The sequence below is a fragment of the Herpailurus yagouaroundi genome, unplaced genomic scaffold (genome assembly GCF_014898765.1).
Source record: "Herpailurus yagouaroundi ecotype Mexico unplaced genomic scaffold, PumYag 163, whole genome shotgun sequence".
Lineage (NCBI taxonomy): Eukaryota > Metazoa > Chordata > Mammalia > Carnivora > Felidae > Herpailurus > Herpailurus yagouaroundi.
In genome coordinates, this window is record NW_024412404.1 from 36,179,680 (window position 1) to 36,206,594 (window position 26,915).

A 26,915-nucleotide genomic window follows, 5' to 3' on the forward strand; every position below is an offset into this window, starting at 1 on the left:
CATCTGATATGGGGGAAATGGGAGGTCATGCCTGTTAATGAGTATGGGTTTTCTTTTGGGTGATAAAAATGTTCTACACTTGATTATGGTGATGGTTGGTTGCACAACTCTGTGAGCACACTAAAACTTATTGACTTGTACACTTTAAATGGTGAATCATACAGTATGTGATTTATATCTCAGTATTTTTTATGTCTATTCAACAGATATTAAGCAGGTGCTCCATTATTGCCAGCACCATATTAAGCACTGTATCAACCACCTGAAGTTATAATTCTGCTTTGCCCTTCTGAGAAATGGGGGAGTGAGGTTGAGGGAGGAATGAAGGCTACGATGGACGTTTCCTGATGGCCAACTGTGGACACGTTCTTTGGGGACACATGGGGTAGAAGTTGCTAATCTCCTTCTGCTCCCTTCCAATTCTGGCCACCTGCAGCTTTTTGGATTTGATGAGCTTAATATCAAGTGAGATGAGCTGAGACTTCTGCCAAGAATTTGGCAAGGAAAACTCCATCAGAAGCCTATAAATTTTCAGTAATGGTTACTCTGGCATGGCCAATTAGTGTCAATTAATTCTTGGAAAACAACACATAAGCATGGGCAAGTAAGTACTGCTTACCAGTGAGGAGACAGAGCTGCTGAACAGCAGTTAAACAATATGGGATCACAAAAGGAATCCCTTCTTGACCAAACTGAGTTTCAAGTCCAAATTTCTCCTTTTATTTATTTATTTATTTATTTATTTAGTTTTTTTCCAACGTTTATTTTATTTTTGGGACAGAGAGAGACAGAGCATGAACGGGGGAGGGGCAGAGAGAGAGGGAGACACAGAATCGGAAACAGGCTCCAGGCTCTGAGCCATCAGTCCAGAGCCCGACGCGGGGCTCGAACTCACGGACCGCGAGATCGTGACCTGGCTGAAGTCGGACGCTTAACTGACTGCGCCACCCAGGCGCCCCAAATTTCTCCTTTTAAAACCCCAGCTGTCACAGCCACTGGGGACTGTTTCCAAAAAAGAGAAGAACTTCCCACGTCTGCCTTGCCGCCTAACAACGTAACTGGATGAGATGAACCACCCACGGCTGGGCCACAGGACAACCTGGGTCTACTCACTCACTACTCTGGAGGGGGTTGGAATCACTGCTTTGGCAAAGCCAGGCTTGGTGGGGTAAGTTACAAATAGTCCTAAGTAACTTCTCTCCCCAAATCACCTTGTAATTCTCACCTAGAACCCTTTACTTTGTCCCCTGCCCATTTCCTTAATGTTCTTATCTTCGCCATAACGGTCCCGATGAAAGCCCCTTTTTACTGAGCATGACCCTCTCCCCAGCGCTTTGCGTGGATGATCTAACTGCTTCCCCCTACCCTCTGAATTAGGGACTGTTTATTATTCATCTCATTTATGGGCAAACTGAGGGTTGAAGAATTTGAGTCGAGTTACATTCAACTTGAGTTATACTCAAAGTTGTAAGGGAAGCAGGATTTGAACCTTGGCAGTCTGAGCCCTTGACCTTCATCATCAATTTCACCTTCTTCATCACCACTGCCACCATCATCGAGAGGAACTTCTCTGTTAAGGTGTGATTCTGAACACTGTACACTTTTGGGTAAACAGACATGAAATCTGCTCTCTGGGAATGTAAACATCATTCCCAGTTTGGACACGGACACTTAGAAATGATAGATCAAAGCCTCCAACCATAAAGCAAGTCTGTGGTGACGCCGGGCTTGGCTGTTTGACTCACGCTGTCATTTCTGCTCACTTGAGAGGCTGCCCCTGCCCAGGGAGCCCCGGTGGTAGGGCCACGCGACACTGATTGGCCAGCCTGGCCTTTCTGAACCTCCCTCCCCACTTCAGGGAAAGGGGGAAAAAGGGCTTTTGTGTGCAGTGAGGTGGTGCAGAATACTCAAAGACAGTTCTGCATACAAAAGTGCATTGTCAGAGTAATTCCTCCTGCAGAAATAAGGCAGGGGGATCCAATTAGCAGGACAGTGTTTCAAATCACTGGGTAAATTCTCTCTGCGGCCACGTTCCTCCCCACTTCAGGTGCAATCTCGTAAGTGACCCCTGAAACTGAAAACTCAATTTGATAGCTCTAACTGGCCATGACATGCTCTCATTCTACTTTCATTTCTCTTTAATCACTTTGTGAAAAAGTGGGACCCAAACAGCCCCTTTCCAAGAAAACTAACAGGCTGGGGAGAAACTGGACTCAGAAAAGGTGTCAAATTCCTCAACGGAATCTGGTTCCCGGCTTTGGAGGAGGAGTTTAATAAGGATATCAAGAAGAGGAAATGCAGATGAGGACACTACAAGTGGGCTCCACGGGGAGTCATAAAGGGTTCATTCATAAAAAGTTATGCATCCATTATGCCTGGGTTTTCACACACTGCCCTGGGAAAATATGCAATGCACAGTTTTTCAGAGCAAGATGCATACTTTCACAATCCGCCCTAATCCGCTCTCCCTCCTGCCAAAGGGGCATTGACCTGCCTCCTCCCAGCAGATTTCATGGCACTGACCCCTCCCAGGGACCAGTTCGGCCCACACAATGCACTTGTTCCAGACACAGAAGTGCACTAACGGCTGCATTCGGAAACATCAGAGCAGGCCAAATAGTTGGCAGAGGAGAATTCCCGCAAACGAAGAATGACGGTTACAGGCACCGGGCCATGCCTTGGCTGTGGCACTCACACACACACACACACACACACACACACACACACAGCGAAAGTGTGTAAAATATGAGCCCCCAAAATAACCCAAACAAAACAAACCATCACCGACAACAAAGAGTGGCAAAAAGCCCATCTAATCAATGAAAGTGTAGCCAGGATCTGTAGTGAGAAAATTCTTGTTTCAAGTTCAAGAAAAGGAAATCACTGGAAATTCGTCTGCGAGTGCCCAGTCTCAGGAGCGTGTCTCAGCCCTCTCTAGGGAACTTCAGTAACCGAGAGCTTCCTTCTCCAGAGCCCTCCGAGTCTGCTGCGTTCCTGGTGGGGTTTAGGGTTGCCAGATTTCACAAACAAAAGTAGAGGAAAGCCAGTTAAATTTGAATTTCATATAAACAATGAATCATGCATTTTATCTGACGGTCCTACGGGGATACCCTTCTCAGATTCAGCAGTCCCCAGTCCCCACTCCCCAGGACCAGGGCATCTGAGTTCTGGTCTGATCTCATCCGCTAGCCGGCTGTGTGGACTTAGCAAGTTGGTCCACACTCAGGGAGCTTGTGCTCTCCTGGTAATAAAGGTGTGGGATAAGGGACTCTAAGATCCCTGCCAGGTTAAGGGGTCTGTGATTCCATGTTGTCATCCCAGATCCTTCCACACAGCCCCTTGAATTATCTTAATTATAAAATTCTACCTGAGTGCATTCTTGTAAAAGATGTAGAACAATCCAGAAGTACACAAACCAAACCATTTCTGGGCTTCCTTTCTCAGAGGTAAACACCTTCCTCCTTGCAGTCCCTTCTCTATGTGTGCGGTATTAAACAAGTCACACGCACATACACATGCACATACATTTACAGGGAAGCAGGAGCATTTCCTGACCCAACACATGGGGATTCTGACTCGGTAGTTTCCCAGGGATCTGTATTCACAGAAATCTGCCCAGCAGATGCTGATATTCAGCCAGGTTCGGGAACCTCTGCTACCCAGAATGCCCTTCTCTCTCTCTCTCTCTCTCTCTCTCTCTCTCTCTCTCCACCCGGGGGGGGGCGCCCCCACCACACCCAATCAGAGCTACCTGTAAAGGCACGCCTCCTTCTGGCTGCTGGCATACCCCGCATCTGGTCACAATAGAGAGGAAGCAGGAGTGCAGGACAGGCAGCCTCCACCCTGCCATCGGGTGACAAAACCCATTTGTCCTACAATATACACGCTCGTGTCCACGGTTGGCTTGCCCAACTAGACTGTACGCTCCCCGACTGATTCCTCCTAATGGGGGTAACCTGGTACCCCTACTCAGAGCCTGCTTTCTTCAGCACGAGTAGACACAACTTCCTATCCATCTGTAGCTCTGGAAATTTCAACTCGTGGTCCTCTGGATAGAAGGGGCGTGTGTGCTCTTCCCAATGAAAGCTGGCCTGGCTGAGACCTTGTGGCCATGCAGAGCCAGGCCCCTCAGACCTTCTGCTCCCATCTCTTCCGACCTACCTGGAATCTGATGTGAAGTCAGGCTCGGTCTGGCCTTTAACTCCCCAACTTAGCTCTCCCCCTCCCCTCCTGTTTCCATCTCTGGTCTGCTGTCCCAACAGCAGCTCACGCCCAGGCCAGCCATTCACAGCATAACCAGTGTGGCTGTTCTGCCCACATGAGGATATGCCAGGGACAAAGATCTCACTGAGGGCTTAGCCTTGGCAACCCGGAAGCTCACCTGGGACTGCTCTAAAAATGAGAACAGCCCCACTATCAGCCAAAACCCTTCCATCTGGCTCCTTGCAAATCTGCTTCTCTCTCTGGGTCCACCATGGCTGTCATTTCTGTCAGATGAGTCCCTCTGTCCATTCCCAGGACACTGATGCCATAGGCTCTCTATACACTCGTCTTTCTGGGTCACCCACGGGACATTGCTCTTCTGTAACCAGTCCTGAATGAACTGACCTGTCATCTTATGCCACCTGCCCACAGCCTCCCACTGAAAGGTCTAAGCTGCCTTTTCACGTATGAGTTCATGCACCGTGCGTCTCCCAGAAAGGATACATGCTTACTGTAGAAAAATTAGAAAATACAGCTAAACCAGGAGCACAGAATAAATTTTTAAAAATATACTCCATCATCCTGAAATAACCACTGTTATTTATTTACGCCTATAATTCCACTTGATATTTATACTGTAGATCACAAAATGGCTTCCTCCAGTTGAATCCAACCTACACATGTTTTAAATAATTTTGTTTTGAATAATCTGGGTCAAGATATTCACTGTTCACTCTGCCACACTCCCCACCACTCCTTATTTTAGTATGCCAACCCCATCTTACTCAGGTGTGCCTTATTTCCAAGGGCATCTGAGTTTGCAAAGCCTGCAAAATATACATATGAAGGGATTTTTATGAAAGTGGAATCCAACGGCATATTCCAGTTGGGAACACCTTTTTGTGAAACAATGCACAGCGAACACCTTTCTGTATCAATAAGTAGTCACCTCCAACTTTATTTTTAGTGGCTGGATAGTTTTCCACGGGAAAGATGTGTCACCAGTGCCTCAGCTAACCCCTGCTGGTGAACATTTAAATTGTTTTCCATTTTTCCCGCTCCAGTGAACATCCCCATGGCTAGAACTTTGCACGCTTCCTTCATCGGTTCTTTAGGAAAAATTCCCAGAAGTAGAACTGCCGGGTTGAAGGGCAGTCTCAGTCCTAGAAGCTTTTAACACGTGCTGCCAGGTGGAGTGTTCAGAGTTTTACAACGACACGGGCTCTTGAGAGCTTCCTGTGACTGCTGTCAGGACGGGCCCCTCCGCACATTAACAGCGTCCCACAGAACAAGCCGATCACCCCTCTCCCAGGGCTTTCTAAAGTCAACTCACCCAACAGGGGGGCTTTTCTCCAGTAACCATCCCGGACCTCCACATAGTCATACCAGCACAGGCGGCTTTTAAACAAATCCATGGAGGTGAAGGTTAGGACGATCTGTAAAGAGTTACCAGAAAAGTGAGTTGTGGCCGTGGAGCCCGAGGAGTTTTGAAGATACATCTTGCATGCCAGTGTTCTCACATTACCCGTTAGCATACAGCGCTCTGAGACCACAGTAGGAGTGTCCTCACAAGGACACACAGGAAACCTTGTGACATTAAATAATAAACCGTAAGCAGGATGGGGAGTAAACTGAGGAGATGGGTCCTCTGGTTCTGTCTGGGGAATAGCTTGAGCTTTTGAAGTCACTAGGTGGTTTATAGAAAACAGGATGCATTAAAAAGATGGGCCAGGATGCCTTGAGACTGGGGATTTAGAAGGAGGTAAGGGGTCAGTGAAGTTCAGAGATACGGAAAGATCTTATAGCATCATCAATCATTCCAAAGGGCCTGGGGTTAGCCTGAGTACATCTGAGCACCACTGTGAGCAGTGTCCCCTCGGCCATGACCTCACTCTCAAATAGCCTTCTTATGGTTAGTCCGTTCGTTCGTTCGTTCGTTCATTCATTCATTCATCTCACCGTTGTTAGCTGAATACCTACTATGTGCCTGTCTGTGTTGGCCAATTGAGATAGAAAGATCAGCAAGACAGGGTTCTTGCCTTTAGGGAGCTCAGAGAGCACAGATGCGTCAGGCCAATTAGAGCACTCTTGAAACAAATGTTGAAAAGAGACGGATGGACAGAAAGGAAATTCTGTAGCCCCAAGGAGGGAGACATAAATGCTGCCTGGTGATACTGGAAAAGGCGTCTCAGAAGAGGTGGCATTTAACCTAAGGGGAATAGGGACCCAGCGGACAGAGACAGGACAGGAGGGCGTTTTGGTGAGAGGGACTGACATGAATAAAGGCAAGGAGACGTCTGGGGAATGGTACCTGTACATCAGAGCAGGTTGTGGTTTGTGTGTCTGGAATGAAGAGGCAGGGGGGTGAGGAGGAGTGAAGGCCAGGGAGCTGGGGCTTCAGATGGACTAGGAAAGAGGTGTCAGCTCTGCATGGACATGGTGAGCCCATTCAGTGGATGCCCCCGTCCACAAAGAGTGGAGGGAGTTGAGTGGCCCTGTGGACTCAGCACACAGGTGCTGTTCCCACAAACCTGCCACCCTTCCAGCTTGGGGCGTCCCTGACAGATGGCCCAGAGCAGAGCTCAGGCGTGCCCCCCCCTTCACCCCCATCAAGCCCTGCCATGTAGGGTGTCCGCACCATGTCTGCTGTGCCCAGAGTGTCCCTGCTCCATCATTTCTCAGCTCTTTTCGCTCACCGGGGCCCCACCCTGGCTGCTGCAGCACTGACCCTGTGCCTTAGCCCATTCGGGGCCCTCATCCTTAGCCAGTTCATCTCTCTCCCCCATCCACCGGCCACTTTCTTTTACATTTAGACAGCCCCAGGTCCCTCTGTCTCTAAGCAAACCCCCTAGGCTGGAGGGCTGCAGGTCAAAGGTTCCGGTGCCCTCCCAGCCAAATTGAAAGGACTGTTATTTATGGGCTCTGTTCTCCGTGGCCCCTCTGCTTTGAACCTCCTCTCTCTGGGTTTCACCACACCTGCCCTCTCTCCGCTCTCTGGCCTCAGCTGGCTCCTGTCCTCCCTGCTCCCCAGGGACTGTGAGAGCACCTCAAAATGGCATTTCCCTTCCAGCTTCCCTGTCCCTAAGTGGCACCGGTCAGCCAGGTGCTACCCTTTGCGCTTATCTCCACTTCGCCCTATTGTTTACCCCCTATGCCCACAGACGTTCTTCCCTTAACTTGTCTGTGTCCCCTGCTGCAAGCCAGTCTCACTGCCCCTTCAACACCGCTGCCTGTGTTGTACCTGCGGAGAGGATTCCTGAACTCCTCCCTGCCGTGCCCTGAGCCATTCTTCACAGTAGGGCTTCTAGATCCATCCTGCACTGGCACCTCATATTTATTAAACCTCTCCTACTCTCAGAAAACTTCAGTAGCTCCCCATGCCCTCATCTCATAAATTAACCTCTCTGCTTACCTTCCAGAGACCCCAGAGTCCATCCTATGGGACCTCATTTCCCAATGTGCATTGGCATATCCATGCTAATGGAACCTTCCCCAGGCCCAGCTCAGGGCTTTCTGCCTCCTCCCGGAGTCCCTCTCTGACTGCCAAAATGGACATGGCCTTTCCCTCCTTGGGACTCCCCCGTCTCCCTTTCATAGTGACTGCAGGGCAGGTGTTTTTAGAATCAGGAAGATCTGGATACCTCAGCTCTATCGCTCACTAGCTCTGGGATCTTCGGAAAATACTTGCCCATTTAGATCTTTAGTTTCCTTATCTGCGAAACAACGTGCACACCATTGGTTACCGAGGGGGCTGCATGAGAAACTGTATACTGAGTGTATAATGAGGTCTGGCACATAATAGGTACTCAATAAAGGCACTTTTAAAGAATCAGGCCTTACTGAGTGTATACTTAGTGCACCACAAACCAGACACACTAAGTGCTCCTCACAGGCTGCCTGTCTTAATTAGCCTTGCCAGTTTCTCCCCGAGCTTCCTTTGGGCCAATCCCTCCCAATGTTCGGTTCTCAGGACAAGTAGCACCTTCTTCCACAACACCCTCTGATCTCCTATGAAATGAAGAGGCGGTACCAGAAAATAACAGGCCAGCCCACCTCCTGTATTGTACAGTGTGTGTGTGTGTGTGTGTGTGTGTGTGTGTGTGTGTGTGATGTCACTCTTCTTTCAAACTAGACCAGTGGTTCTTAACCCTGCTCATGAATTAGTACCACCTCAGAAGTTTAAAAAATACTGCCCCTTCTTCAATTAAATCAGACTCCCTAGAGGTAAGGAGGGACCTTAACTAAACTCTAAGTCTCTTGAAGACAGGGACTGTAAATTAGATTTCTTTTGTATGTCTCACAGAGTTCACGTTCAGGCAGAGGACTCAGTAATATTTACTAGCCGGTTGTAATATAATTACTTAGCTTTTTAAATTCTTCAGAAAGAAAATGTTATTACAGCTTCCTTGGTAACACATTCAGGATCAAAATAAATGGGGTAATTATTCAGGTTAATTACTTTAAATATGTTAGGGAACCATAAAGACCATAGGGGAAGAGGTGATAAACAAGAGGTGATACTTGAACCAATCAAGTTTGCTAATTACTAGCAGCTCTGGGGAAGGCTGGGAGAAGCAGAAATGGAAATAATTGGTACAGGAATTTCAATGAGGTATATTCTCTCTGCCCCCCAGTTAGCAGTAATAATTAAGACTTGATGAGTCTTATGTAGTTCAAACATATCACATAGCCTCTGCTATTTAGGGAAATTCAACAATTTGGGGCTTTCTGGATCACTTCTTCCTCCTCCTCCTCCTCCTCCTCCTTCCTTCCCCTCCTTCTCATTAATGCCTCCATCAGGCACAGGAACAGAACATGCACCTGAGGAAGACAAATCTGCAGTCTCTCAGGCTCAAGATGACAACCACACTGTCCTAAATGCTTAGAGCCAGAGGAAGAGTTGTACATGTGGGTATTGTACGTGAAAACATACACACGTGAGCATGTGTGTGTGAATGCATGTTCAAATGCCTATTAGCCTGACCCCTTTGTGGAATGGTATAGGATGATGGCTAAGCATCCAGCTTCTCACCTGGATTCAAATCCCAACTTTGCCACAAACTGAGTAGCCTTAGGCAAGTCCCTTTCCTTACCTGAAAAATTAATGTGGGAATAGTACCTATCACACGAAGTTGTGAGGATTAAAAGAGAATCCACATAATATGCTGAGAATAGAACGCAGCCCATAGAAAACATTTAAAGGGATGCTTTTTAAAGTTATGAATTAGGCATACCTGAAGATTGGCTACAAGCACCTAACAATCCATCACCCCACAACACAGTTGCAGATTTCTCACTTGGCCACCCACCCACTCACATGCCCATTCAACAAATACCTTTTGTGTGTCTATGTGCCAGGGGCTGTGTTGGGTGGCTGGAGACCTAGGGGTGAACAGTCTCTGTCCTCAATGAGTTTAGGGTCTTAGAAGGCAGACAGCCCAATAAACCAGCAGTCACGATATTGTGGAATAAGTTATGGCAGGTATGACTAGAGGGAGTTAGGAACACGGGATAGAGGGGGCATCTCAAAGACAGCTGCACTTAGTCTGAGACAATCTGAAAAACCCTTGGATTTGTAGGGAGGCGTAGTAGACACACACACACACACACACACACACACACACGTTTCAGGAATGCAGAAGCCCCAGTTCCCAGTTCTATATTCTACTGTGAATTTGGTCAATTTTTAAAAATGTCTGAGCTTTGGTCAGCTGAGTGGCTCAGTCAGTTGAATGTCCGACGCTTGATTTTGGCTCAGGTCATGATCTCATGGTCATGAGATCAAGCTCCGTGCTGAGCATGGAGCTTTCTTAAGATTCTCTCTCTCTCTCTCTCTCTCCCTTTCTTTCTCCCTCTGTGCCTCCCCCACTCACGCTCTCTCTCTCTAAACAAGAAAAATGTCTGAGCCTCAAATTCCCTATCCATATAATGCATATCAGGAGATGCATGTGTGGTAGGGTTGAGAACATACCATCCTTGGACCAGGATGAAAGAGGCCTCTGTCCTGACCCAGCTCTAGGGGAATATAGAGGGTATCATGGAATCTTCCAACCCAGATGCTTGTGCTCACTCAGAGCATGCATAGCTCCTAGACCTAACTCCAGGTGCCCTGGATCCTGGAGTCCCCCGTCCAAATAGCTCCGAGCCCCCTTCCAGAACATCCAGAGATCTCTGCCCTGAATCCACCCTCCCGAGGGCAGATAGCACACCTAACCAGTCCACTTCTGCTGGAGGGGCAGCCAAAGAATAGCTGTTTGCAAGGTAGGAGTGCAGAATGTTCAGGAGCGTGGGCTGGAGTTTTGCCACGGCTGCTCCTGAGATGAAACCGGGGGCTGAGAAGAGAAGGAGGGGCCAGCTGTGGGTTGAGGGCTAGCTTGCCCCATATTGCTACCTTCCAGAGCAGCATTCTGAGGTGTCGAGGAACCCTACACTGGACCCTCGCCTTCCGAGGCATTCTGATGGTGTATTTACCAGGGGAGAAGGACACAGTCCACTTTGATTTACAGACTGTGAGCTTGATTTACAACTCATGTGGACATTTAGCTTACAGGCCTCCATTTGTATGGGTGATCCTGGTTGAAAGAAAAAAATAATAAAGAATTAAGAAATAAAGACCTAAAGAATGTTAAGCAAGCTAGCACAGCACCTGGGTGCTCACAGCAGCTACTATTACTACGGTTAATAATAGTACAATCCCCCACACCTCACACAACCCAAAGAAAGCTACGCCATTTCCTGAGGTGGTTTCACACCTACCTTTTCCCCTGGAGTGACCGATATCCTCCAGACACAGTGGGAATAAGAAGGATAGCCATTTGGGAAACCAGGTGCGGAAAAGTTTCCTGTTGTGTCCTGCAGGGTCTCCCCACACGCTGTGCAAGCAAAAACAACAACTGTGATTCCGGCACACACACATTCCCCACCTAAGCAGCTCCCTGCACCAGGCCACTGAGAAAACACACCGCTTGACCAGCCAAAGCCCTCGGAACGCATTGGCGAGAAACCGGTCAGGCAGATTGATGATGTTTTCTGGCTAATAAAAGTGAAAATAGGGTCCGGGACGAGAACGCAATACCCAGCCAGGCGTTTCTTCTGAGGCTCCCAGGATATGGTGGGCAAGTTTCCCAGCTTTGCTGGGCCTTAGGTTTCTTACCTGTAAAATGGACAAGACCTGCCTAGAGGGTTAATGAAATGGCACATAGTGAGTGGTCCACACATAGCAGCCATTATATTATGACTGACAGGGGCGCCTGGGTGGCTCAGTCAGTTAAGCCTCCGACTTTGGCTCAGGTCATGATCTCATCGTCTGTGAATTCGAGCCCCGCATCGGGCTCTGTGCTGACAGCTCAGAGCCTGGAGCTTGCTTTGGATTCTGTGTCTCCCTTTTTCTCTGCTCCCCCGGGCCCCCCCCCCCCCGCTGGCTCTCGCTCTCTCTCTCTCTCTCTCTCTCTCTCTCTCTCTCTCTTTCTCTCTTAAAAATAAATAATAAACATTAAAAATAATTTTTTTTTTAAAAGTACAAATAGGTGAAGCGACAAGAAAAAGAAAACACTTTGAAACACATTTCAGGTATTAGTTTGAATCTGGCCTCTTCTTTTTTTGCTACCTATTTCTGAACGAGCAACCAAATAAATAGTCAAGAAAACAGAAAAATGACCAGAGGTATGGGAAGCTGGGTTACTCTACAGTAGACCATCCCACCTTTGAATGTTGGAGGGTTGTCTGGTCCTAAGTCTAGAACCCAGTTCTTATGTATGTGAAAAATATTTCACCCAAATTGTCCTTAAAAAGAAAGTATCTGCAGGAGTGAGCTCGGGACCCGCGGGTTCCTTACCTCCTGCCCCCTCCTGATTCCAAACCCAAACCCCTCCTCCTACGGGGTTACCCCAAAGTGTGGAAACATATGCATCTCTTCCTACATGCAATTCACCCTCCACTCGACAACTACCCCCCCTTTCGGTTACTACTTGAAATTACTGGAAGCTGCAGTTTTGGAGCCGCAGGAAGCAATACTGGAGAGCGGCCCGTCATCAGCCTCAGGAAATCCTGGATATTGGGGCTTCGATATCATGTTACTGAACAACTGCCAGGCATCATGAGGATTATGCCCGGCAGTCAACACCCCCAAGGGTTCCATGGAAATTATTTTAGAATAATCATCAACATTCTGCAAGAATAGATGCATTACTATATGGCTCCATGGTATTTACCAGCTGCCTCCAATCCTTTTGGGAAGTAAGAGCCATATACATTATAACTAAATAAATACTATGGCATTTCCCAGGGAATGCTATAAGGTTTCTCTTTCAATTCAGCAAGGTTATATGATACGTGTGACCTGCATTTCAGCCCTAACACACCCCCAGATGACTAATAGCTGGATGGACATATTTCTTAGAGTTTTGTGATGGACCAAACCCCACCCAGCCCTTTGCGTGCCCTGTGATCCCACTTAGCAGGGCAACGGGATAGCCTAGATTTTCTAATATGGCGCCTATTTTGAACATTCTGTCCCATGATCAGACCGTGTGTCTGGTCTGGGGCATTTGGAAAATGTTACCGGACCTGTTAGCAATGAATTTCCTTCTTCCTCCCCAAAGTGCTGAATTGAATTCTCTCCCCTCAGTGGTAAAAACCTGGCTGCTCTAATGCTTTGCACTGAAGCTCAACAACTTAAAGGGTCAGCGTGAGCTCACTTCCTGGGCCGCAGGCTGGGGGAGGTGCTGGTGATGCTGAAGCAAGGGTATGGAAGGCAAAGAGGGCAGATTCAAGAGGAGGGGCCTTGCGGATGAGCAGAGAAACAGATGTCTCCTCAGACCCTGGTATACTGTCCAGTCTTTGCTGGCAGATTTCTAGCCGATGACCAGAACCCTAGGAAGCCCCCAGGACCATAGACGTAACCTCATTTACAGCACTGAGTATTTGGGAAGCTGACTCCCACCCTCCTTCATTCACTGTCTTCCTGCAAAACCCTTGGTTTTTGTTTTGCCAAACCCACATCCCCTATTCCCACAGGAAGGAGAGGAGATTTTGTAGTTACAGGGTACGCACTGCATCAGGCCCCCATTTACTGTTGTCCCACTATCCTTCTTCCTCTTCAGAATATCAGGCCTTTGCCAGAGAATTCTGAGGATTCTGACACATTAAACTGTGAGCTCCAAGACCTATTATTTGTGTCACTACTGGCAATCACCTCTGCACGTGGGCCTCCTACACTGTCTAAAACCTCCATATAGTAGATACCAGAAATTATAGCAGCCTCTCCATGTTCTCCAAGCTGCTTTTCCCAGCAAGGGGGAATGTTGGCAAAGGATGGCTGAGTCATGCTCCGTGGGTGCAACAGAGGCCCCGGGACTCCCCGGGATTCAGTTACCTGGGCATTTGTACAGCTTCCTGGCTTGCGCTATGTCTCCCTGACTGAGCCGCACACGCTGACCAATGGTTGGCCTGACGCCATTGTCGTCTCGACGGGGGAGGATGGTGTCTAAGAAAACTCCTCTACAGGAAGAAAAGAGAAAGAGAAAGGAGAAAGAAAAGTCAAGGCTGGCTGGCTGGCCGGGCTGGAACTTACAGTCTTCATTTCCTTGCCCATAAGCCCGTTGACATCCCCAGCCTCTGGATGGCCTCTCTGTAGGCCAGTATGACTGAAGACGTTGCTTCACTCATCCTGGCATGTGGGTATTCCGTTTCATGAGTGGCTTACTCACTTTCCAATGGGAAAATGACTCTGCCAAGCTTGCCAGTCTGCCCTAGTCCACTGGCTTAGGGGCTTCCTTACCGACATGTACTGTGCATTTCCACAAAACCCCTGACAGGTCCAGGTCCTGGGGCCGCCACATCCTACAACTTCAGGGAGCACCATTCAGAGAGATCAAGGTGTGAGTGGCGCCCCCTGGAGTTGTGCAACAGGCACTACTGAGCATGGATAAGTCTTGGAGGGGCCCCACAGGGAGCCTGGGGACCAGCACAGAGTGAGGCTCTCAGGGGCTGGTCAGTAAGTGCTGCTTGACGGGCTGGTGAATAATGGGAATCAGAGTTTGGGGGCCTTTCTGGCAAAGGGGATAATCAGATGGAAAGTGAGATGAATGTAGAGAACAAAGTTGAGAGAGTCCTAGTCTAGAAGTTTCTATGTAAGGCCTGGATCCACCACCTGGGTGAGCTTAGACAAGCCCCTTCCCCTCTCTGAGCTTCAGTTGACTCCTCTAACAGTAAGAGAGTGGCCTAGACAGTCACAGCAGCCCTTTCCAGCTCTAAGCATCCTATTCTACTCCCACGTGAAGGAAGTCTAAAATGACCAAGTCAGGATGCCCGGCTGAGTACTGGCCCTATTTACATCTCCATGATGTGGGTGTGGTTGACCCCTTCCTGAGCCTCCTTCTCTGCTTCCAGACCCCCAATGAGGGACCCCTCCTGGAAGGTAGGGTCTCCCTTCAAATCAGCTCCTTCTCCAGTTACCAGTTTCTTCCCTCCCTTTTAACCAGGTTTCTGGAAACAATGGATCCCATTCTCTGTCTAGCTGCCCACATACCATTCACTTTTCAATGCAATTGCAATCAGACTGCACCAGCAACGGTCAGTGTCACCAACTAACTGACAGCTCGGATGGACACCTGTCAACCGCCACCTGCCCTCTCTTACAGCACTGCCACTTTTCTGCTCCTTCCTTCCTCAGACTCTCTTCCCCTGGTGTCCAGGGCACCACTGTCTCTGCGCGGCAAGTTAGCATCCATGTCTGCTCCCCACTCCATGCTTTCCCTTGGGAATCTGCCCTCTTCCTCTCTCCCGTCTCCTGCTCCACCTGCAACTCTGGGCTTTAGCTGATGCCAATAGACTCACAGAGAATTCTCTGATTCTGACCCCAGAACCATCTGCTAAGCCCCAGATGCCTGGCGACCTCTCCACTACACTGTCATGTGGGTCTCATATCCATGTTCGTTCCATGACTCTTGTCTCCCAAGAGTGAATCTGAAGGCACCGTGGCACCTTCTATCGTGCCTTGAATCTATGCCTTCCTCCTCATTCCAGAACACTGCCTTAGCTCAGGCAAACAGCATCCCCTTTCTGCATTCTTCCATAGCTTCTTACCTGGTCTCCCTCCCTGTAGACTCAGTCAGCTCTATGTTGCACCCACAACAGTGCAACGTGATTGTCCGGAAATGCAAGGGCAGCCTTGAGTCCTCTCCACTTAGAAGCCTCCACTGATGTCTGATCACCACCTGGATCCCCAGGCCCTTGGCTCACTGGCCTCTGCCTTCCTCTTCAGGCACTTCTCCTGATACCTCCACCCCCCTTGGTAGCTTAAGCAACACCGAATCTCTGATAGCCCCAAACATGCCCTTACACAGGCTGTCCTCTGCGGAGGCTGCCCACTGCCCATCTTCTTGTCCACTAGCAAACTCCTGTTCATTCACCAAAACCCCATCAGATGGCTTTCCCTCTTAAAAGTCTTCTCGAGCCCTTTTTATCCCTCCTTATCCTGAGTTATTCATTCCCTCCTCTGGGCTACCTCTTGGCCTTATTTGTCTAGTCTCTTCTTATCATACTGTATTGTCTTTTTTGAAGGGTGAAGATATTTGTCATCTCTGCTAAATAGTAAGTTCCTCAAGCAGAGAGACTGAGACTTTCATCTTTATGGCCTTAGGGACTGGAGCACAACAGGTCAAGAAATAATTTTTGAATTAAATTATGTAACCAAGGTAGGGCAGTGTCTTCAAAAAATTTTGCAAAGTAATTTACACCCAAGGGAAATGCAACAATGCATGTTACCTAGTTATTAGCTGCACTGTCCCTTCTCCTCCCTCTCACTTTCTCTCTAAAACATTTCCTTTCCCCTCAATTCTGCACTACTTTGGAAAATATATATTATTCTTATATCTTGCTGGTGGCGTGTCTTATTATCTTTCTGGTTTTGCATATATGTTTTCTAAATCAGACTTCAAACCCACTTTCTTTCCAACATAAGCAAGCAAGAGCCTAGATCATCTGCCGAGTTCCTTTTAAGTATCCCCATCCCCAACCTTTAACCACCTGGCCTGTCTTTCTTGATTTCCCATTGCCTTATCTCTGGGTCCAGAGCCTTCTAGAGAAACTTTAGGGGAATCCTCGTTTTCCCTCACTGACTTTGCCAAGTTTTAAACTGCAAGTAATGACTCTACATAAAATTCTAAATCCAATCACCTACTAGATCTAAAAGAGGGCACTTCTGCCCTATAATAAAATGGGTCCATTTGTAATTTTTTTCTTGATTCCCCTGAAGGAAAGAAATTTTCCTGCACAAAATGCAAAGCTCACCACCATCTCTTAGCAACCCAGGCCAACCAATCTTGCTGAAGACCACAGCATATAGGTGACTCTGACAGTGTGGAGAACGTGTGCTCCCACTGAGCGTTCACAGGACCTTCTTATGTGCCAGGACCAGGCCTGAGCACTTTACATGCACCATCTCGTTTAGTCCTTGTAACACCCTAGGCCAGTGCAATTATTAGGGTCTCCTCCCCACCGGTGATAAAAAGCCTGCAGAGCTTAAGTGATTCTCCCAGAGTACAGAGCTAGTAATGGAGAGCCAGCCCTGGAACCCAGGCAGGCCAGAAGCCCATCTCCCGGCATCCTCCTCCTTCCAGCCAGTGTTCTCACTGCCCAAGGAACAATAGGCTTTAATGTGTGCTAGATAAATGATAGAGTTAGGAATGTGAGAGACTTCAAAAACTGAAACAGCAGGAACAACATCAGCCCACACTCAGATAGCTCTTTGGGACTGGGACGCCCTCCTTGACATGTCCCTGAGCTGCCAGCAAGACGGAAGGCTCTGGAAAATATTTACTACAAGAGGCATCCCCCGCATGAACCGCTGCAGTGACATCCCTCTTTTATGTAGGACAACTCTTAGCCCTGACACTCTGCTAAACTAAGAAAGGGTTTGGCAGATGCTTTAGGGAATAAAGCTGTCAGCTCTGAACTCTCCAAAGATGCCCCTGTACCACAGATCTCTCTCCCCAGCTCTTAGACCCTTGCCCAACGAAACCTCCAAACACATCACTCTCCGCAGCCGAGGTCCAACCAAGGGGGAGAGGGAGGGACTGCAATAAATCAGAAAATAAAGTTGGAAGGAGTCAGATCAATTGTAAAGATACACAAAGATTGGGTTTCCCATCAGCTGGAAGAGTAGTTGCCTCCAGATGAGCAAATGTTCTATAAACCATTTCCTGCTCTTTTTCAAACTCAAAGACGATGCACAGGCTGGCTCCAGGGGATATGTGGCCAGCAGTAATGATGTGGATTTAAGGACTGGGAAACTTGATGAAAAGTGGGCCAGGAAAGACCATTAGTAAGGATGCCACTGTTAAATGTCCCACTGAACAAAGTAGTTTCCTGAAAATCCATGCAGAAAGTTGGCAGAAAAGACGATGAAGGTATCCACTTGCTACAAAATAGCTTTGCCAACATCGTTGTGAACCCTGGGGCAGGGGTGAGAAGATAGCTATGGTAGATTGTTAAAATAATGGGAGGCACCTCCTAATGTACATAGCCTTCACCTTGTACCTTGCTCTGACCATTGAAATGTGACAGAAGTGATGTCCTGCAAGTTCTAGAGCCTGGGTCTTAAGAGTCTTGTGGCCTCCCAGCTTGTCTTTTAGGAGCTCTGAGTTCCAGTGCAGTGAGGAGCCCTGTCCAGCCTGCGAGAAGTTGAAAGGCCACAGGGAGGAAAACCAGGGGGGCCCCAGTGCACAGGCAGCACAATGGCCAGACATGGCACTGGCCATCCTGGACTTTTCAGCCCAGTCACTTTGTCAAATGACTACTGCTGTGGAAATGATCCCAGGCAAAACCAGAGAAGAATGAGCCAGAGTGACCCACAATGTCACAAAAAATAAGTTGCTGTTATAAACCATGACATTTGGGGGTAGACTCTTCTGAGGCAATAGATGACATCATGGTAGCAGAAGGAGAAGTCTGCCTCCCTTCCAAGCCTTCATGGGAGCCGCTGTGCTTCTACCTAGCCGCCTATCACACCCATGTGCTGCCCCTCACCAATCTCCCTCTGATGGCTTCTGGGTACTCTTGGTGGGGAACTATCATTTCATGGGTTTGGTCCATGGGCTTCTACTGGTCAGTGCTGATAAACTGCTCCACAATGACAACAGTGTTGTTAATGGTTATCTCTTTGAGGGGTGACAGGGATGGCATTATGAGCTAGAGATCACAGGAAAAAAAAAAGATTTTTCTTAAAAGAAAAACAAGAAAAGAAATGCTGGTCCCAGAAGACACTGCATTCTTGCCTTGGTCTTTGGTTTCAGAGCTTTTCCTAATAACCGGCACATGGCAGGCACCAATGAGACAGTGCAGTTCCTATAGCCCATTGGAAGTAATTCATCCCCAACCCCCCCTGAACAGGAGACGCCTGTAGATTCTCCTTATGAAGTGACCACCACATTTGTGGAAATGTGGACAGAAATGCAATGACGATAATGGAAATTTCTTCCCTCACCGAGTCCAGCATTGCAGATCTCCCTGTCTCCTTTGATCCACCCATTAATTTTTTCATTTAAGAAATATTTATTGAATATCTACTCTGTGCTAGGCTCCGTGGTAGGTGCTGGAGACGAGAGAAGAGGATGCCCTCAAAGATCTCAGTCTAGTGAGCCAGAGGGGGATGTAACAGGTACATAGGATTCGATTAATTTATAAGAATAATTAATAGACAACTTATAAAGCAATATGAAGAGTCATGACAGCTATGGAAACAAGACCCAAAGTACAACCTTCTCACTTGGGCCAACTTGACAGTGATTCTCTACAAAATCAATACTTTCTCTCTACTCAGCAGCCTGCCATCTCTGGGGCTGATGTAATGTGGCCCAGATTTTCCTACACCATTTCCCAAACCCTCAAGGCAGCACAGCCCCCACACCCAAGCATCCCTGCTCTGACCTTTCATGGTGGGCTGTCATCCTGCCCACCCATTGTCTCTTCGACTCCCCCAACAGACCCCCAGAGTAGGTCCTTCGAAGTCTCCTTTCCCAACATGGAAGAGGAAGCCTCAAATGTCCACATGGCAATGAATGCAAACATCTGTCAGTGCCTTGCCCACCTGCGCTGATTAAGAAATTACAACAGGAAATGTTTGAGCTGGAAGGGGCTCAAAGAACATTTAGTCCAACCCTCCTATGAGGAAACCGATGCCCAAGGACGTGGATAGTTGACCCAGCACAAAGCTATCCCTAACTACTGTCTATACCTCCTTCAATAGCACGGTGCATGAGAGCACGAGGCCTGGAACCCAGTCTTTGACTCTCAGTCCAGTGGTCTCTTCATTACATGGTGCACCTCATATCCTTTGCCAAGGAGCCAGGAGAAGAGTAATGAAAACAGGGTCAGTCACTCCCATGCCAGTTGTTCAAAGATGCTGACGTTGACAAAACTCCCCCTATTAGAGCTCTGGAGAGATTCCCCCTGGGTGCAGGATGGTGACCATAACTAAATCAGCTGTGTGGCCAGAGGGACAGCACCACCTTCCCGCTACAACTGGGAACATGGGATGCTGAGGTTTGGATACTCTTTCCCACAGTTCCATGACCTCATCAACAGCATGCTTTCAGCAGGCTTACCCAAGAGCCAATGAGCCCTGGGTACACTCCCTAGAGCTGTGTGTCTCCTGAAGGAATGGTTTCTTTTGATCTTTATGGACATGGCAACTCATGAAATGGATTGTTTCCTTCCTTGCAATAACTGCTAAGAAGCACAGGGCAGGATTTGCTGCCAGTCTGACCAAAGTGTGCGTGACTTTCTGACATATATTCTGAACAGGCAATTGATTCCAAGCTTCCATGCAGCTATCTTATTTTCCCCTTATTTTCCCCTCCCCCATCCTCAAGTTTCCTCATTTACTTGCTTCTTGTCCTGTGTACGTGCTGGAAACCCAATCGAACCTTTTGTTTTTGAGTAATTAAATAAATAGAAAGCAAACAAGCTGGTTTTAAGACGAAACTGAGAAAAAAGTGGCAAGTGAGAGAACATATGCCTTGTATCTCCTCTAACTCAAGAGTGGAAACACCCACAAAACTGGGATTAGTTGGGGGACACTTCTATATACACAACACGCATATGGTCTAGAAGCAAGGGAAATATTGGAAATACTTCACACCCAGTCCAGCACAGCAATAACTCATCAAAACAGATCCTACCAATGCCGGCTGTAAATCACTGGCCCCAGCTATACTTGGGTACACCAGCTCCCATCAAGTGTGACCAGCAGGCGGGAAACCTGGACCTTTGTTCTCACTCTGACCCCAGCTACCTGTGTGCCCTCGAGCTGGCTGGAGCCTCATTTTCTTCACCTCTAAAATGAATCCACGATTTACAACTCCCCCAGCTCTCATATGGTCTAGCTTTCAATAAACCACACCTCTTTAAGGGAACTGGTTAGCACCACCAGGCTTACATCAAGGACGTGCTTTGGAAGACTCCCCCACCCACTGGAAATTTTACACAGAGCCCCTAAGTTATTATCCCGGCCAACCTCTAGATAATTTCCCCTTTCCAGTTTGCTGCTTGTGACATTAGGGCATGATGGAACACCAGCTTCACAATGGGATTCAATCTTATTAGCGGGAACCTGATTAGATTATATTTCACTGCAGCCCAGAGGCCACTGTATTTCAAGGACAGACAGGCCAACTGTGCTAAGAGCATGCAGAGACCCACTCTCTGCAGACCTCCAGGAATCCGACCCGAGCCTGCGGCAGGCACAGTAAAACACAGATGAGGCATAAGCATAGATTCCGACCTTGAGAAGGTGTTCCGGGCGTAGTGCATGATGCTGTCAAAGTCGTACGTTTCTCCCAGAGAGCTCACTTCCCCAGCTTCCATTTTTAAGAAATTATACTCCTGACCTGTGACACAACACTCTGTTAAGGCCTTTGAAAACCAAGGCAGGTACCTGAAAGGAGGCAGAGGGGGGAGAAGGAGGGCCCATAGCAACTTCTGAGAGCTCTGTTAGCCCAAATAACAGGGTTGCGGTCGTTCTCATTGTTTTTAACAGACTGGAAATTTGAAACTTCAAACAGCCCTGTTCTTCCAACCCACCACCCAACCCCTCCCCAAGTGCCCCTGGAAACTCTTATACTGTTTGTAGGCAGGTTCGATATTAATCTGATCGTTCAAAAACTTAGAAAAAAAAAATCTCTGATCTTGCTACTGAAGAACAAAAGAAAAATCAAAGAGTTAAGTTCAATCCCAAATAGTTCACAATTCAGACCTTGAAAGCATTTTAAGGCAAACATATTATTCAACCAGCTACTTTCATGCTCAACATAGACTTCTATATAAAATTATTTAATATAAGAAGTGGGGTGTTTTCTTTGTTTTTTTTTTGTTTTGTTTTGTTTTGTTTTTAGTCTAGACACTACCTGCCTTGGGGCAGAACATTTCCAGGCCAAAATACTACTTTTACTTGTATTTGTGTCCTAATTGTATTTCAGTTTCAAAAGGATGTGTTGCTGACGTCAGCAAAAGTGACTCTTATAAAAGCAACCAGGAGAACTCTTTTTTTTTTTTTTTTTGGCTTCTCAGCCTTGATCCTGCAACAGTTACTCTGGTCCATTCTGTTCCTTTTAGGAAACGGAGTTGGATTTCATTGTCCTTTTACAACATGAAAAGTCATTTCGTTTCTGCCGTAACCTACAAGCTATGGCAGATGACCTCCCAGGAAGGGCCACAAATAACAGTGGCAGTGCTAGCAACAAATGTCTGCACAGTAGGGCTGCTGCCTCCTTACTTAACAAATGAGCATTCGTCGGGTCCCTGAAACCCCTCTCCTTTAACCCTGCCTGACCCAGGGGATGCCATCTTCCTGGCCAGTGGCTTCCAGACTCGGTACTGGCTCCTTACCTGGCTGGATGTTCTCTCTGATGATGGTGACATGCTGGTCTCTGTCGGGCCGAGTGTGTTCATGCCAGAACCCAACCACATGGCCCAACTCATGTGCCACGATGCCAAACTTGTCACAGTTTTTCCCAATGGATATGGCCTGAGGGCCTCCTCCTCGACGCCCAACATAGGAACAACAGCTGGACGGTGGCAGAAATACCCAGGTCAGCCGCTCAGAGAATAGGAAGAGTCTAATGCCCTTCCCCATGTGTGTGATTGTGTGTGTGCGTGCACGTGTGTGTGTGCACGCACACACATGCACGCACGCGCACACACACGCTAATCTAAAAGAAACAGATATTCAGAGCTGAGAGCACGTTCATTGTCCAAGTTACCTCCCAATACAGAAATTCCCTCCAAAAATTGTTCTCCTTTTTGGTGGTCACGGATCCACTTGAGAACCCAAAGAAGATAAGGCTTCTCTTCCTGGAATAAAGACCATACCCTCCCCAACCCTGCACCCCCAAGTCTCTCCTGAATCATCTCTGATGACGAGGAAAGGAGTCAGCTGAGTTTCTGTAAAGCATGGTACCCTTATCAGAGAAGCCTAAGAAATGACTCCCCTTCTGGGCAAAATTGCTTTTTCAAGTAACATTTATTCCTAACATATTATTATATATTATTCCTAATATAGAAAGGTATAAGAAAAGAAATAAACATGGCCCACAACCCCACCACCTCTATCACCCAGCTAACCTCTATCAAACATTAAAAGAAATATGTGTTCTGGGGCGCCCGGGTGGCTCAGTCAGTTTAGTGTCTGACTTGATTTAGGCAAAGGTCATGATCTCATGGTTCGTGGGTTCGAGCCCCACATTGGTCTCTAGGCTGACAGTGAGGAGCCTGCTTGGGATTCTGTCTCTCCCTTTCTCTCTGCCCCTACCCTGCTTGTGTGCTCTGTCTCTCTAAAAAGTAAATAAACATTTTTTAGAAGTATGTGTTCAAAAGAGTCAAGTATTAAGTCTCTCACCCCCATCTCTAATCCCTTCATCCAAAGATAACCATTGTTAACAGTTTCTTGGATATCCTTCAGGAAAATTAGATAAGTATACTTTTTATTATAAAATGCACTATGTACATCATCCTTAATTTTTACCTTTTTTCCTCCTTAATGTAGAGATCTTTTTATAACAATGCATACAGACTTCCTTCATTCTTTTCAAAGCAACAAAGTACTAAATTTTCTTTAATCTGACTCCTATTAATGTACATTTGGGCTGATTCCAATTTTTATTAGTTAAAGCCTTATGGGAGAGGAAGACAAAACAAACAAATAACAACAAGCAAGACAAATAAATGGTCGGACTCCTGTTTGTAGCATTGGGATTGAGAGATAAACGGGTTCATACATTTGAGATTTGATAGATACTATCAAACTGCAATCCCCAAATGTTGGGTCTACTTATATGCCCACTAATGATATATTTAAAAGCCCTATTTCCATACAACCTGGCCAACACTGGCTTTACCGAATTCTTTTTGTCAGTTGGATAGGTGAAAAATGGTATTTCAGTGTATCGAGATTGGATAGTTTTCCATGTTTTCTATGACATTTGTATTTTTTTTCTTGTGAGCTATGTGATCACCTCTTTTCCCCATCTTCTTTTGGGCTGTCCATCTTTTTACAAATGATATATAAGGACCCTTTGTGAATTAAGGAAACAAGTCTTTTGATTGTCAAGTGTATTGCAAGTATTTTTCTCACTTTGTTTCTCAGTTTGCTTTTTTGTTTATGTATTGTCTTGGTTTTGTCTACACCACATATAATTTTTAAATTTCAATATATGGAAGGTCTTCACTTTCCTACATCCTGCTGGGAAAGGCCATCTACCTGCCAGGATCATCAATAAAATCCACTCTTGCTTCTCTCATAATAAAATAATAAAATTTTCAAAATAATTTTTAAATCTCTTTTCATTTCTTTATTTTTCCTTTTAAAAATGTTTACTATATTTGATCCAGCTAGAATCATTTTGATGTAAGAAGTGAGGTAGGAATCCAGCTTTATTTTTTTCACAACAAGCTGTCTATCTCAGTATTAAAATATCCCAAATGACTAATCCAGCTCTCACTCATTTAAGATGCTACCTAAATTCATGTATAGGCATATGCACTTTAAACTCTTTTGTTCTGTTCCAAATGGTTTTAATTATTACTAACTTCATTTGCATTTTACATCCTAGATGTTTGAACAGACCATCAGACCACTCCCCATAATTCCCTCCATCCCTCCATCCCCCTGTCCCTGTGTCCTTTCTCTCTCTCTCTACGCCTCTCTCTATATATCCCTCTATTTTTCTCTTCTTATTCTCTCTCTCTCTCTCTCTCTCTCTCTATATATATATATATATATCCCTCTCTCTGCCTCAGTCTCTCTCTCCCTCTCTCTGTCTCTGTCTCTCTCCTTCTCTGTTGGTTATTTCTACATGGTTGTTCCTCCAGATAAACTCTAGTGCCATTTATTTAAGTTGTTGAAATATATATACACATATGCCCACATATACATAAATGTAGATGTCTGAATCCAAATGGCATGCTTTTATAGGTTATTTTAGGGAGTTCTGCATCTTTACAATGTTGAATATTCCCATACCAGGAAGTGGTATGCATTTCCATTTTTACTTTTTTTTTAAGTGTCCTTAGAGTTTTAGCATTTTCTTCTTACAGGTCTGGAGCATTCTTGCATTTTTATTAGGTTTATTCTTAGAGATATTATTTATTATGTCTCTATTAAAGTGATATTTTTCCCATTACAGAAGTGTATCAGATTGTTTTATTATAAGGAAAAGTAATTTTTTGTTTACTACTTTTGTAATGAGTCACCTTAATAGGGTCTCCTTTTGTTTCTAGTAGTTTCTCAATTGCTTTTCTGGGTTTTTAGACACGGTCCTATTAACTTCAAACAATGCAAACATTGCCTTGTTCCTGCCGATACTTGTCATATGTGTTTCCTTCTCTTATTTAACTATATTAGCTAGTATTTCCCAAAATATGTAGAATAATTGTGGTGATCATGAACACCTTTGCCTTGTTCCTGATTCTAACAGAAATGCTTCTAGAATTATCAGTTTAATTCAATGTGGACTCTTGGGATACACACACACGCGCGCGCGCGCACACACACACACACACACACACACACACAGGTTTAGCCATAGCTCTTTAATTTAGAATTGCAGGGCTTTTATTATCTAGACATCTTATAATATCAATCCTGAATTCTTTATGATCTAAGAGTTTTAAACAAAAAATAGAGCTTTTCATTTACTAGGTAATGCAGGCGTGTTCATTCTACTTTTTGTTATTATGTCTAGTTTCATTGCTTTGTAATCAGAGCCTATTTTAATGCTGTTTCTGCCTTTGAGAACTCATTGAGGTGTTCTTAATGCTTAATAGATGGACAATGTCTATAAATGTTCAACATGCACTTACAAAGAAAAGATGTGTTATCAGATTGCTGAATCTGATAGACCCATAGGATCAACTCTTAATTACATTTTTCCAGTCCTCAACAGATCTCTACTTATTTTTTGGTCAACTTGACATTGATCTACTTGAGTTGACAGAAATGAAATAAAGTCGCCTGCTGCTGGTGTTTCTGTCAATTTCCCCTTGAATTCCCTGGGGCTTGCTTTATGACTCTTAATGCTATGCTATTTGGTGCATAAAGATTTATGACAGTTATATTCTCACTGTAGCTTGTACTCTTTCTCATTATGAAGTGCCTCACCTTTTTTTTAAAACACTTTCTGACTTTAAAAACAAAACAAAACAGGAATGAAACAAAAAAGGCCTTGTCTATAACTAAAATTATGATCCCAACGTTCTTTTTGTTAGCATTTGCCTGTATGCCTTCTTTCCTTTTACATGTAAACCTTTCTGGGTCATTTTTCCAGTAGTCATTTCATGCATACGCCATGTAGTTGGGTTTAAGTATTTGAACCAGAACGGGGAACTTTTTCTTCCAGTGAGAGAGTATATCACACTTACATTTATTGGCATAACAGAAAAGCTTAATCAAAATCCAGGCATCTTATTGTGTGTTGTGTTTTCTGGAGGAAGTCTGTAAGCCCACGGAGCCCATAAAATTACCCACAGAGTTTTGCATAAATGCATATCTGTCATGAGGAAGCCCATAGCTTCATCAGGTTCTCAGTAGGATTGCTGACCTCAAATTGGTTCAGAACCACTGCTCCATACAAAACACCCCCAATTCCTTCGATTGCTCCCATGACAGGAGATCCAGACCCCTTGTCTTCCTAGAGTCTTCTTATTGACCCACCTACTTTGTCACCAGATTGTGAGTTCATTGATGGCAAGGGGAGTTTCTGACAAACTCTAGATTGCTACTTATTACAGCTCCTTGAAACGATTTGGTTGTACAGAGAAAACTCAAGACTCACAAGCCATCTGTCTGCCTCTGATTCCTCTGAGACGGCCTTGCTTTCACTTACTTACCCGCACGTTCTGTAACTGAACACAATAAAGCTCTCTTCATCAGTCCTTTCTATGAAGGTCACACAGGTGTGCTTCTCCCAGTGTCTCATAGCCTGCTTAAAAATGGCTCTCTGGCTTCCTGAAATGACAGGGCAAGGCTCATCACTTCACTGATAGGTCCGTGCCTTCCTTCGATGCTGTAAGGCGTGCTGACTTACAACACTCGTTCCAATGATCAAAAGAACTTGTTGGGGTGACCCAAGATAGAAATGCTCTAGGAATAAGGATTGCCCTTGCTAAGGATATAACTTTCCCGAATCACCAGAACTCAGTAAGGGCTTGTGGATTGG

At 46.1% G+C, this 26,915-nt stretch overlaps 1 protein-coding gene across 1 annotated transcript in view; it reads right to left on the reverse strand.

Moving 5' to 3' along the window:
- The window catches only part of TLL2 (tolloid like 2), a 124,889-nt gene that overhangs the window by 27,839 nt on the left and 70,135 nt on the right, over positions 1–26,915 (reverse strand). The window contains exons 5-10 of the mRNA XM_040486021.1: positions 26,587–26,704; positions 22,090–22,268; positions 20,987–21,092; positions 13,577–13,701; positions 10,960–11,075; positions 5,537–5,639 (exon numbers count right to left, since the gene is read on the reverse strand). Coding sequence (XP_040341955.1) covers positions 5,537–5,639; positions 10,960–11,075; positions 13,577–13,701; positions 20,987–21,092; positions 22,090–22,268; positions 26,587–26,704 — 747 coding nt within the window. The remainder of the gene's footprint in view (positions 1–5,536; positions 5,640–10,959; positions 11,076–13,576; positions 13,702–20,986; positions 21,093–22,089; positions 22,269–26,586; positions 26,705–26,915) is intronic.